The sequence below is a fragment of the Bactrocera tryoni genome, chromosome 1, assembly GCF_016617805.1.
Source record: "Bactrocera tryoni isolate S06 chromosome 1, CSIRO_BtryS06_freeze2, whole genome shotgun sequence".
Classification (NCBI taxonomy): Eukaryota; Metazoa; Arthropoda; class Insecta; order Diptera; family Tephritidae; genus Bactrocera; species Bactrocera tryoni.
This window is the reverse complement of record NC_052499.1, coordinates 27,054,914-27,067,386: the sequence shown is the minus strand read 5'-3', so window position 1 is coordinate 27,067,386 and position 12,473 is coordinate 27,054,914. Positions and strand designations below refer to the sequence as shown.

Below are 12,473 nucleotides of genomic sequence, written 5' to 3'. Positions count from 1 at the left end.
TCTCACTATTTAGAAACTTTAGAAAAATATGGTAATTTCCGAATTCATTTTTTAGGTTATTTTCTGACCAGAAATTTATTTATTTAATTTCTGCAAAAAAAAAACCTCATTCATTTCCTTATTTAAAAAATAAGCTACTGTAACGTCAGCAAAACAACAGCGTTGAATTCTTTTAGAGCCGTTTGGGCGTAGTGTCGCAATTAGATCAACATTAGCATCACCCAGTACTGACTAATATCAAAAGATCACCAAGAAAGTCCATTAGCTGTTCGTAAGCAGTTTAGGTGCTTACATTTGTCGAATGAGTTTAAGGCACACTTCATCAATAGGGGTAAAGAACAAACCGTTCATAGAAAGTATGGCTATAATATCATTAAGTTACTTCTCCTCGCAATAAATACAAAGCGTTGGACCAACTTGTAGCAGTCATGGTTGTAGATTTTTGAGCATCTCAAGGAATTCTGATCACAAACAACAAGTAATTTCCTTAATAGAAAAAATGAGGATTCCATGAAACGTTCATCCAACTGTCCTAACCTCGACTGAGTTCCAGCGATTATTGTTTATTTTTTATAATTTCATTTATATTAGTTTTGGTCTCTGTCTGTAAAGTGAATAAATAATTATATCGAGGAAGAAAAATAAATATGTTGTCTCCCCCAAAACCAAAAAGCAATAACACGTATGATTTCTTAAAAACAAAGCTCTTATTGTAGGAATATTAGCTATTATATTTATAAACAATTATCACTGCACTTTTTACAATGCCAATATAATATTTAATTAAACAATAGCTGATTTTGACTCGGCAAACCTTTAGTGGCGAATCGAATAAACAACTGGTATAAAACAACTGGCAGAATCAAAAAGCGGAAAAAATACGAAAAAGTTACTCAACTTTAATGAGGAATAGAAGATAACTTTGTCACCGCTTTTACGAGTTATATACAAATTTTTGGCAAGAGAGCTTAGCGAGCAAAGAAAAACATTTACTGAAGTAAGGCACCATGCACGTTTTCATAGCATATTGTTTCCTCCATCGTCAAGTAGAAATCGTGGAAATATATTATCTGTATTATCACTAACACTGTCCACCATGCCTGTCATTAGCTGTGGCGAATAAAGGCGCATATTTTGTAATTTCTGAGTTGGGGAATTGCAATCATCACTACAGGCCACCGGCGGACCCATAGAAGTGTGTATATTTGTGGACGGTAAATGTTGACAACCGGCAGCCTGATTACCAATACCCATTTTATTACACGATTCATCGATTATATCATCAATAGCTTTAGTAAGTAGTGCCTCATCGTCGTTACCGTTACAATCACTAGCAGCGTTTATGGCAGTAATTTCGGCACTGGCTGGTGAGTTTTGTGCATCGCCTATGTTCACGCGCGTATTCTCAAGAAATTCTTTAATGAAATTCTCTGATATATCATCGGTTGTATGTTCGAGCGCGTGCTTGTCCATATTATTTCCCGCCTCTTTACCAAGTGTGGCATCTTCCACAGCATCATCCGTGGCGCATTGTTGTGGTAGGCATTTGTGTGTTCGTTGTGAGACCTTATAGCGAAAGCTTTTCTGACACACCTCACATTTGTAGGGCATAATGCCTGTATGGATGCGGGTATGCACCAAAAAGGAAACGCGTTGTCGGAAGCATTTACCTGAGGGTAATAATAATTGTGAAAATGATGTCTTATTATTTTTTATACACTCATATTTACGGAACTTACCACACACTTCACACTTAAAGGGTTTCTCACCACTGTGTATTCGTTCGTGGTTATGTAGAGTTGACAGCTCCTTGAAAGCGCGGCCACAAGTAGCGCACACATGTGGCTTCTCATTACTGTGATAGAGTAGATGTTTATGATATGACTGTTGGAAAGTAAAGGTTCGCGCACAAATCTCACAAGTATACGGCATCTCACCTGAAAGTAATCCAGGTTTTTAAGATTAAATGAATTGTGTGAGAAAATGGTGAATGTATTTGCACTTTTTCGTATAAAAATCCGAAAAAATTTCAAAAGCGACCACCCATTCTAGTCATATTTTCACTTTTATGATCAAACCTAGCGGAATCTTAAAGTATCAACCATCAAAGTTTTTATCTCGAGAAGATAATATCAGTCATATAACCTATCGTGAGATTAAGATAACTATGGGCATTAGTGGGACCAACATACATTAATTGTAAAATGTTCGTGTTGGATCCCACACAATTTGTCAATCGCTCAAAAAAAGGATCTTGTCGATTGGTCGAGAGAAATTTTAACAAATTACGATAGCGGTGCTTCGACACACGTCTATTACTTCGTGACAGGTGATGAATCGTGGATTTACGCGTTTGAGCCTGAAAGTATGCCGAATCCAACAAAACTTCTTCACGTACGAAGCACTTCCAAGTAAATTGTTGAGTGTTTTTGGGTTTGGCGCAACCATACCACTGGAACAACACAGAATAGTAAATTCTGAGTGGTATACAACCATTTGTTTGCCAGATGTCTTGTTTTGGAGATACCTCAATCAGAGTGAGGTGATTCGACAATTCGCCAAACGCTTGCAAAAGTGTATAGATTTTAATTGAGAAACAATACAACAATTTTCGATTATTAAAATTTGAGTTTGTTATCGAATCCTGATATTTAAACGGCAACTTAAGTATATCGTCACCTGAAATGCAAATTAACGTAACAACATTTTCGGAAATTTACAGTGGCATGAATGAAACACGAAATAAAATGGAACCTGAGTGAAAAAAAATTTAATATTGGTTAAAATTGGTTTATATCTGATCGCAGAACCTGAAAATGTTGGACATATGTAATATTATGTATGTAAGTTGAAGTTGTGGATCGTAGTCAATAAGACGCTCAATTTCGAATTTGTTGATGATACGTTATTTTGCATTTCAGATGACGATATGTACTTTAGTTTGTGTGGAGCTCTGATTTTTTCACCGTTGAAGTCGGCGCTCTACACTTAGCTTAATCCAGTCCTTAGCATTTGAAAGAGTTCAAAGAGGATTCTGGATTATTTTGAAAAAAAGTGTTCCTGCACATAGAGTTGGTCTTAACCGATTTTTTATGCATAAAACAACAATTTTCATTTATGTACTCAGGCTTGTGCAAGCCAGGTAACCTAGTAACGCTATTTCTACACTTGAACATGAAGACAAAACAAATAGAATAAAATGAGTTGAGGAAAGTAATTCAAGCGATATAATGGACCCGTTAACAGAAAATTTACTCTGGGAGGATAAAGAAATTAGATTTGACACACCAAATGTGTGAGTATGCAGTTAATAATTACTTTAATGGTTATATTGACATTAAAATAATGTCAATTAAATTCAATTTAGACAAAAGCATCTGCGTAAAGGTGAAAAGATTTTGGACACTATTTATCATATTGAGGACACCAAAGGCAATCCCAGCGACACTGGACGCCTTTTAGCCACGAATCTACGTCTTGTTTGGCATTCCTTATCACATAAAAAATATAATTTGTGTAAGCCTATCCTTCAGCATTATTCATTCAGTTCCAATCGATTTTTCACCACGTTCTACATTTAGCTATCGGCTATGGTCGATTTGTCAACACTAATACGCGCTCGGTGGTGTCGAAAGCTGGTGCGCCAACGCAAGCCCTCTACATATTGGCAACCGGAAGTAATACACGGTTTGAGTTCCTATTCACCGATATCTCTGGTGATACGGCACGCAGGGATGCACCCATTTTTCAAAGCATTTTCGAAATCTATCAGTATGTAGATGTGTAATTATATATATTTTTATATAATATAGCCCATTCGATATACCCTCTCTTCAGATTATATCAACGCACATACTTGTATAGAGACCTTAAACTACGTGGCGCAATTATATTATCGGGCCAATTGATAATCATGCCGGATGAGTTGGTCTACAACAACATCAACGGCGTATGGAATTTGTCCAGCGATCAAGGCAATTTGGGCTCATTTGTACTTACCAATATTCGTTTGGTGTGGTTTGCTGATGCGAATCATACCTTCAATATTAGTTTGCCCTATTTACAAATATCAAACGTAAGTGCGTAATTGGCAATGTCCAGTTGAAAGCCAGAAATAGACTAGACACAGTATTTAAAATAATGTAGAAGGAATGTGATATGGTCTAGCTGGTCCTGTTTATAGAGATTAAATAACTAAGCAGTATATTTGATAAGACACTTATTAGTAAATACATAGGAATAATATTTGTTTGAATATTTGGTCTACTAGGTCAAAGTTACTAAGGCCTCCGAATGTTAATTATGATGTGTAGTGAACAGTGAGAACCTTCAAAACAAAAGACAACATAGGAACTTGCGTTTTCAGAACCACTATTTAACGCTAATTTGAAGATCTCTAATCGTATTCGTTTGATCTTTCAAAATTAATCAACTATTTTTCATGGGTTTCTAACAGAATATTATTATTTAGCACTAGTTACAAGGAGAAGTTATATTGCGAAAAATTGCTTCATCCTGACCGATGGCATAAGAGTTTTCTTTGTAGAGCATGTAGAGAAAGAAAGGCGAATGAATGAAAATGATTTATTTCTTTACTAGTCCGTGAAATACAGAGTTATGAATACGATACTAAAACGACTAGGAGATATCGAATCGTGAAAATACACCTGGAAGATAGAAGTTGAAGTTAATGATATGGAACTCATTACATTAAATTGTGAGACACCAAAAGTCTACTATTCTATAAAAAAAATACTAGGAGGCAACAAAAAAAATTGAAGCATTTCGCATTTCTCATAAAATATCACAGCATCGTCAATTGGCCCTATTTTGTATCATGATGCAATCTTAGGAGTTTTTATAGGAATTTATCACACGCCTTCTCACTAAAACTATGTTACTACATTGAAATTTAATTGATACGTGTTTTTCAGATACGCATACGGGAATCAAAATATGGACCGGCGCTTGTGATACAAACTGCAGAAACTGGTGGAGGCTATGTTCTCGGTTTTCGCATAGATCCCGTTGAGCGCCTAAATGAAATCTACAAGGAACTCATTTCATTACATACTATTTATACGGAGAATCCGAATTTCGGCGTGCGTTATGACTCTATGGATGCCAAAAAACGTTTGGAGAAAATGAAAGAAGCAGAGGAGTTCAAGACCGAAGAGTTTCAAGAGATCGACGAACGTCAAGAACGTGAAGTCAACACAAAACTTAACACCTATTTGGCAGAGGGCATGGCGGTGGCCGGCGCTGAAGCACCAATACGGGAACCAGTATATTGTAAGGAGTTGGGCTTTGCAATGGAACGCATTCGGGATGGGTATAAATTGCAGGATTTATGGGATGTGTTGCCGCGAGTAGAAGGAGAATAATATGCGAATAAGTAGTGTTGCGATTTCACTTAAAATTGATAAAAAAATATATACAAATTAGAATAGTATTTTATTGAACCACTCACCCGTGTGCAGACGTTTGTGCTTTTTCAGAAAATATTTTGTGGTAAAGGTTTTGGCGCACTCGTTACACTTCCACAATTTATTGTTTTCTGTTGTGTTTTTACTCTGCTGCTCCATTAGCTCCTTGCCACCATTTATCAATACATTGGATAAGCTTTTGGCGCCGGCAACCGTGGAAGCCTTCTCGGTACCGGGCACTGTCGTGGAGTTTGTGTTGATTAGCAAGAGTACATTTGAATTTAAAGCCGTGCCGTCCACAGCTTGCAGTAATTCACCGTTATTATTCAAATTTAACAAGTTCCCAGACGCACTCGCCGCAACCGTTGGCGCCGGCAATAAAGTTAAGGTACCGAATGTGAAGCCGCTAGGCACCTGCGCCGTTGATTGTGGCGCATTCGCGGCAAACGTTATTTGGTGTTGAGTTGCTGTGGACTGCATTAATTGCGTGCCGTTATTTTCAACTTTCAGCTGGGTGGGTTGCGCTAGGTTGGTGGAACTCTTGTTGGTAGTGGCTCCAAGCTTCGTCTCCTTATGACGTATCCGATCGCAGATGCTCAATTTAGGACTATTGCCGGTATAAGGTAGACACATTAAATGGACTACTTTGAGGTGTACGCGCAGCGAACCCTTCATTTTGAAAGTCTTCGAACAAAGATGACATTTGAAATCGGGTTCTGTGGAGCAGGCGGTGTTCGTTGTAAGTTCACCGCTGTTGTTGTTGATATTCTGATGTACCAGACGAAAATGCATGTCGCGCAGCTCCTCATCACGAAATGTAAACTCACAAATATCACAAGTAGAAAGCTTAGCTGCTGGTGCATTAGCAATAATGCTGCTCGTACTATCAGCGACTTGCGTACAAAATGAAGTGTTGTTATCGATTTGCGCCACCTTCGTTGTATCCTCGACGAGCTGTCGTGTCTTCTTTGTTTTCTTTTCCTTGCTGACACGTTTTATTGGCGCTACTGTGGAAATGCTTGTCTCTTCTGCTTCTAATTTATTATCGACCTTTTTCTCTGATTGTTCTGTTCGTTTGCTGCCTTCTGTGACCACGGTCCCTTTTGACGTTTCGGTCATCATGACAGTGGTATGACTGAATAGGTGTATGGTCAACTTGTCCAAACCCAAAAACAGCTCATGACAAATAGGACAGGCCAACGGTCCATTTGCGGCCTTAATTAAACTGACACGTAAGGCGTCGATATTAGGAAAATTCGTCTGCGCACAAAGCGGACACTTCAACGCAGACAATGAACACATTTTCAACAGTGTCACCAGTGTCACGAAGCGTATAGAATGTTACCACTTTTCCACACACGATTAGACACAGATCAGGGAGGACTGACACCTTTGAATTGGTTACCAAAACATACTACACGTTCACCATGAACTTGGTTAATTTCTAATTAATTTACTGCTATTACCTCTCGAACAAAAAGTTTCTGTAAATTTTGTCGTTATAAATTTAACACAACCGCAGCGTGCAACTACCCCGTGTACGTATGAGCTTCTTTTTGAGTATACGATCCAACGAAATAGACGCATATTTGATTTTTCTAAAAATAAATGAAAATTCTGTATTAAAAATGAAAAACGAAATATGTATTTCGCTCTTTCGGCCTACAAATGTTCAGTTAGCCATTCACCCGACGTTCCGACGATCCTACCGCAGCTGTTGCTACCATTGTTTTCGTCGTTTTCGTTGCTGCCGATCGTCCTCATCTTTGGCTATTTTCACACACCGCACTCTCACACTTTTCTGTGTAAATGTATGTGGATCTTGCATTTCCCGAGCAACTTTATTCATTGTTTCCAAATTCTGTAAGACCATGCTCGTATTGTTTTGAAGTGCTCTATGTTGCGTTTAGTTTTGACCTCATTCTTAATATTTAGCCACTATTTCTTTTCCCATAAAATTTGTAAACAATTCGGTAAATACACTTTCAGATTCATGTCGATTAACTATGCACACTTAGTTCCTATCATATAAAAGAACGAGCAATAGCTTAGTAGTTTTGCATACAATATTTCGCGAACACCACTGGGAAGAGTCTTCTTGATTATCATCTAATTAATGCAATCGTATTGTGCTAAAGAATTAAGATGATAGTCAATAAACTAATCAGATTATGTTACTTCTAGACCCCCAATGGACTATTTGATATATGAAAAGTTTTCCGGTGTTAATCAAACAAAAGAGCTTTTTAGATGGTTAGCTGCAACCCATCCTTATCATGGTTTACTACATAACTCAACTCTGCTTCAGTTGAAATTTTGCGGTTCAGTATTATCCATAACCACTCAATCTATGAAAAATTGAGAGAAACTCTAAAGAAGCAGATGTCATAGAGCATTCCCGTCCAACATAATTTTGTGAAGGGCCAGGTTTAGCATTTTCATAACCGTAGCGGGCCAAAAAAAAATAAAATGACCTTCAGTTTTGGTATATTTATTTATTTATAATAAGCAACATCACATAAATCTTAATATATTATTATTAATGTAACTATGGCCTTAGCATATAAAGATATTCTTATTCTTAAAATCTAATTAATGAGATGTCTGAAATTTTTTCTGTTTGCACAGCGCATCTATGTGAGCTGGAGTTTAAGAAGTGGCTATGCGCAAAATGCCTTTAAGATGGCTATCTAATAAAGATGATCTGGTTTTTGATTTGTTAAATTTCATGCGAGAAAACAGCTGCTCGCAAACATATGTACTACCAAATAAAGAAATATGTTGAATAGCCAGCTTAGTAAGGTTTGGGTATTGACTGGGTGTAATATACTTTTTGTAAAATTCAATTAAGTTTGGAAGACAATTATTATATGCTGTTTTTAGATGAGAGCTGCTTTTGCAATTCTATTAACTCAGCTGTAAACTCTGCGCAGCGCCTTCAATTTCAACATCAAATGGATTTTGAAACACTTTCATGCAGGGGAGTTTGTGATTTGAAGTCTGCGAATCTGTCATCAAACTCGTTCCTTAATCTTCTGTAACATCAACACGTACTTGTCAAAATCAAGGTATCTTGCTTTCTTGTAGATAAGGTCTCCCAATGGAATCAACTGCTTTTTGTTCCAGCTGCTTTTCCAACAATAAAAGCTTTTTTGTGAAAACTAGAACGTGTTCGTATAACTGTGAGCATAGTTGGTCTTTCCCTTGTAGTTTTAAGTTAAGATCAGAAAGATATTTAGTTATATCAACCAGGAAAGCCAGATCAGCCAACCACTCCTCATCAGTAAGGAAAGTAATTTCTTGGTCTTTGTTGCCAAGAAAAATCTTTAAGTCGTCCAGCAGAGAATAGAATCGTTTTAGTGTGGCTGCTCTGCTGAGCCAGCGAACGCGACTGAAGTATACAATGTCTTCGTGATCTGAACCGACATCAGCCAGAAAAGCCTGGAACTGTCTGTGGTTAAGCCCTCTTGCGCGTATAAAATTAACTGTCTGCACTACTTTATCCATCATGTGTTTCAGGCCTATACAACTGGGATGCCCAAAGACTATAAGAGATGCCGGGCCGGATGGTGGCCCGGGGGCCGTATGTTGGACAGGCCTGTCATAGAGGATTCTTACAGTTGTATAAGAAACTTTAGGAGTTACAAGGGTTTCCTCGGGTAAAAAACAGATATTTTTAAAATAAAATTTAAGTGAAAATTTCACGACATTTTTTTTCAAATAGTTATAATCAAAAAAAAATTTCTTCGCCAAGTCTTTAAGAATTATAAGTGCGCACAAGTTCTCAAGGCTGTATCACTGAAACTAGTACTCGGAAAATTTAAAACAATATTCTAGAGGGGTTGAAGAATTTAATAAGACAATAAAAAAAATCTATTTTTTGAAACCCGTAAACCCACGTAACCCCTTAACTCAATTTTTTACAAAACAAAACAATTAATAAACAAGCACTTAAATCCCTTTAAAATTCCGGCCGCGAAGTGTGAGAAAGTTGTTATACTTTAGTTGAAATAAGTTGCTGGATAATATTATGGGAACAGCTCTTCAGTTGAAACAACTCACAACAAACTAATGCGATCAGAATATACTGTAAAAGAGATCGGAAACCAAATAGGTTTACGAAAATATTTAAATATCTAGAGTTCAGGAAAATCTCTGTCTATCGTATTAAACGTTGATTAAACCAGACTTGATTATCCAACAATTTATGGTATCTGAGACGAAGATAAATAGACTTCAGATATTTCGAAATAGATGAATAATATTAATAATAAGAATAGTGGTGTCAAGCAATTAACATTTTATCTTACTATAAAAAAGATTTTGAATATAAAATATGATAATGCAAAGGCATATAATAGGTTGTCAAAAAAGTCTTGCGGTATTTTCGCTAGTCGGCGCTGAAAGCGCGTAGTTCTAGTTTTATTCATCGCATCGGGTCATAATATACCTTTTGAATATAAAATATGATAATGCAAAGGCATATACATATATTACAAGAATGACGTAGACTGTATGATATGTGCACCAAAAACTTAAGACCCTTTTTATGAAAATATGGCTTTATTCTTCAGTATCATCTCTAACTAAAGCGATGTATTTGTTGTAACGGTCCTCCAAAATTTATTGCTTACCAAGCCACCATAGCTGTAGATCAGCTTTGTTTTTGCCATCAAGAAGCGATCTTTCATCAAAATACAAGATTAATGTTTCCATTGTAAACGAAAATACCAGAAATAACGTCAGCGGCGGATTAACAGTAGACTAAGTGGCTGTAACCTACCGAATTAAAAAAATAATTAATACACACACACAGGCGCGGATCCACGGGGGGGAAACTACGGAGAATGAAAAAAATTTGAAAGTTATACATTATTTCCAGCATAAGTGATACTCCGCGAAGAAAAAGACTTTGGGTTGCAAGTGCAAAATTATACAACATTGGCCTACAGTGTTTTTGTTGTTGCTACTTTGGACTGAGTAGGCAATTGAGAAGTAAAGTCCTCTCTCGACGAACAAAAACCAAACTCTATAAGTCACTCATTATACCCGTCTTGCCAGTATATGATGCAGAAGCATGGACGATGACAACATGTGATGAGTCGCCCTTAGGAGTTTTCGAGAGAAAGGCTCTGCGAAAGATTTATGGACCTTTGAATATAGAATATCGCATTCGATGGAACGATGAGTATTAGTTATACAACGATATTGACATATTTCAGCGAATCAAGAGACAGCGGCTGCGCTGGCTAGGTCATGTCGTACGTATGGACGAAAACACTCCAACAAGCTCTGAAAGTATTCGACGTAATACCCGCCGGGGGGAGCAGAGGTAGAGAGAGACCAGGTGGAGAAGGGCTTGGCTTTGTTTGACATTTCCAATTGACGCCACGGTCCGAAAAGAAGAAACGACTGGCGCGCTGTTCTTAACTCGGCTATAATCGCGTCAGCGGTGTCTACGCCAGTAAAGAAGAAGAATATAAGATCTATTTTGGATATATTTGGTCTTATAAATCATGAAACTATGAATGTTTTTGCAAGATTTGCTCTCATTTGTTTTTAAAACCTTGTTTTCATTTAACCTTACAAAAATCAGAAAATGAAAGAGCACATTTATTTATTATGTCAGTTTCGTTTGCAAAAATAAGGATACATTCAAGGAAATAAAGATAAAAAGTTAAAATCATATTTCAATAAATCTCCTTTAATGATCTTTTTTTTTAATTTTCCAGTTGACAATCTTTTTTTAAGGTCAAGCAGTCACCTGCCATCATGTGACGATCCCATCAATCAAAATCATTCCGAAAATTTAACCAGATGATTGCGGAAATAGTCGTATAACTTAATACCCATTTCAGAATTTCCTCATAATATGACGATTTACAGTTAGCTATGAAATCTTCAACACATTACCTTACCAACCTTAAATTTCCGAAACAATCATAACCTTGATAAAAATCTGTATCTTTCATTTATTGAGGACAATCAAATATTTCACATTTCAGCTTTCACACTAAGCTTCGGAACAGCTGTGATCAAAACAATATTCTTCCTCATCCACCGCTTTGAAAAATTGCTTTCATTACCAAACTTGATCACGTATAAAATCACTGAGTTCATTTTGAGAGAATAACTTTTGCGTAAATGTTTTACCGTCCCACTCACTTCCACGGGTAAAATGTACCGAGTTCCGGGGATTTGGCGTCATCGCTGCTTATATGTGTGTGCATGCGAATTATTTTTGTGTCCTTGCGAATTGCGAAATCTACATTTTCATTGAGTAAAACTGAACATTCCGAAACTGAAAGTGTAGATGTCTTCACGTCTAATGTGTATTATTGAAAATTTAAAATCATTCATATAATGTTTTGCATATTTTCGGAAAGGAGGCTGAGAGTTGGGATAACCAAACCCTAAGCTTGACCGAAAAAATAAGTTATATTGATAAGAAGCCGATGATTGATCAAAATATAAAATATGCCATACACATTCAATACTTTTTTGAATAAATTCGTAATCTTGACTTTTGAAAACATTAACATTTGCTAAATATCCAGAACAAAATTAATTTTTTGTGGAGCTGTGTTTAAATAAATAAAAATAAAACCATAGAATCTTATAGAATTCAATATTGATTATATTTGTTATTGATTTCTGTTTTATGTATTTTTATTCACCGTTTAATACATTTCACTTTTTTTGATTTGTTTAAACTAATTTTTAAATGTTATGTAATAGTTTACGGACTAAATTACGAGTTAATAATATATTTCAAATATTCCATTTATATTTTATGTAGTTATATTAATTATAATGTATATGTATGTATTGAATGTAGTTATGTATATATATCTATATATTTGTATATATATAGTTTATGCGTATTTCCATGTTTGAATTTATCGATATTTCACTTATTACATATTAAACTGACAAATAGAAGAGTTATAGTGGAAATACTTTTTATTTTCATTTACTATTTATGCTTGCATTACTTTTTCCAATAAAAGTGTAATTTAATTAGTAAATATTTCATAATAACTAGGC

At 36.1% G+C, this 12,473-nt stretch overlaps 2 protein-coding genes across 3 annotated transcripts; one reads left to right on the top strand and one right to left on the bottom strand.

Annotated features, from left to right (window-relative positions):
* Positions 1-710: 710 nt before the first annotated feature.
* LOC120766456 (zinc finger protein 354A) lies at positions 711-7,011 on the bottom strand. Of its 2 annotated transcripts, XM_040091980.1 has the most exons (4): positions 6,893-7,011; positions 5,471-6,816; positions 1,740-1,937; positions 711-1,670 (listed from the first exon to the last, which is right to left on the bottom strand). In XM_040091980.1, the coding sequence occupies exons 2-4, from the start codon at positions 6,726-6,728 to the stop codon at positions 1,018-1,020; spliced, it is 2,109 nt and encodes a 702-aa protein (XP_039947914.1). In that variant the 5' UTR covers positions 6,729-6,816; positions 6,893-7,011; the 3' UTR covers positions 711-1,017. The 2 variants fall into 2 exon arrangements, with proteins under 2 accessions (XP_039947914.1, XP_039947913.1); XM_040091979.1 differs by having other exon boundaries at positions 5,471-7,011.
* LOC120766457 (Bardet-Biedl syndrome 5 protein homolog) lies at positions 2,974-5,452 on the top strand. Its single transcript, XM_040091981.1, has 5 exons — positions 2,974-3,295; positions 3,368-3,516; positions 3,582-3,771; positions 3,838-4,075; positions 4,935-5,452. The coding sequence occupies exons 1-5, from the start codon at positions 3,231-3,233 to the stop codon at positions 5,382-5,384; spliced, it is 1,092 nt and encodes a 363-aa protein (XP_039947915.1). The 5' UTR covers positions 2,974-3,230; the 3' UTR covers positions 5,385-5,452.
* Positions 7,012-12,473: the final 5,462 nt, after the last annotated feature.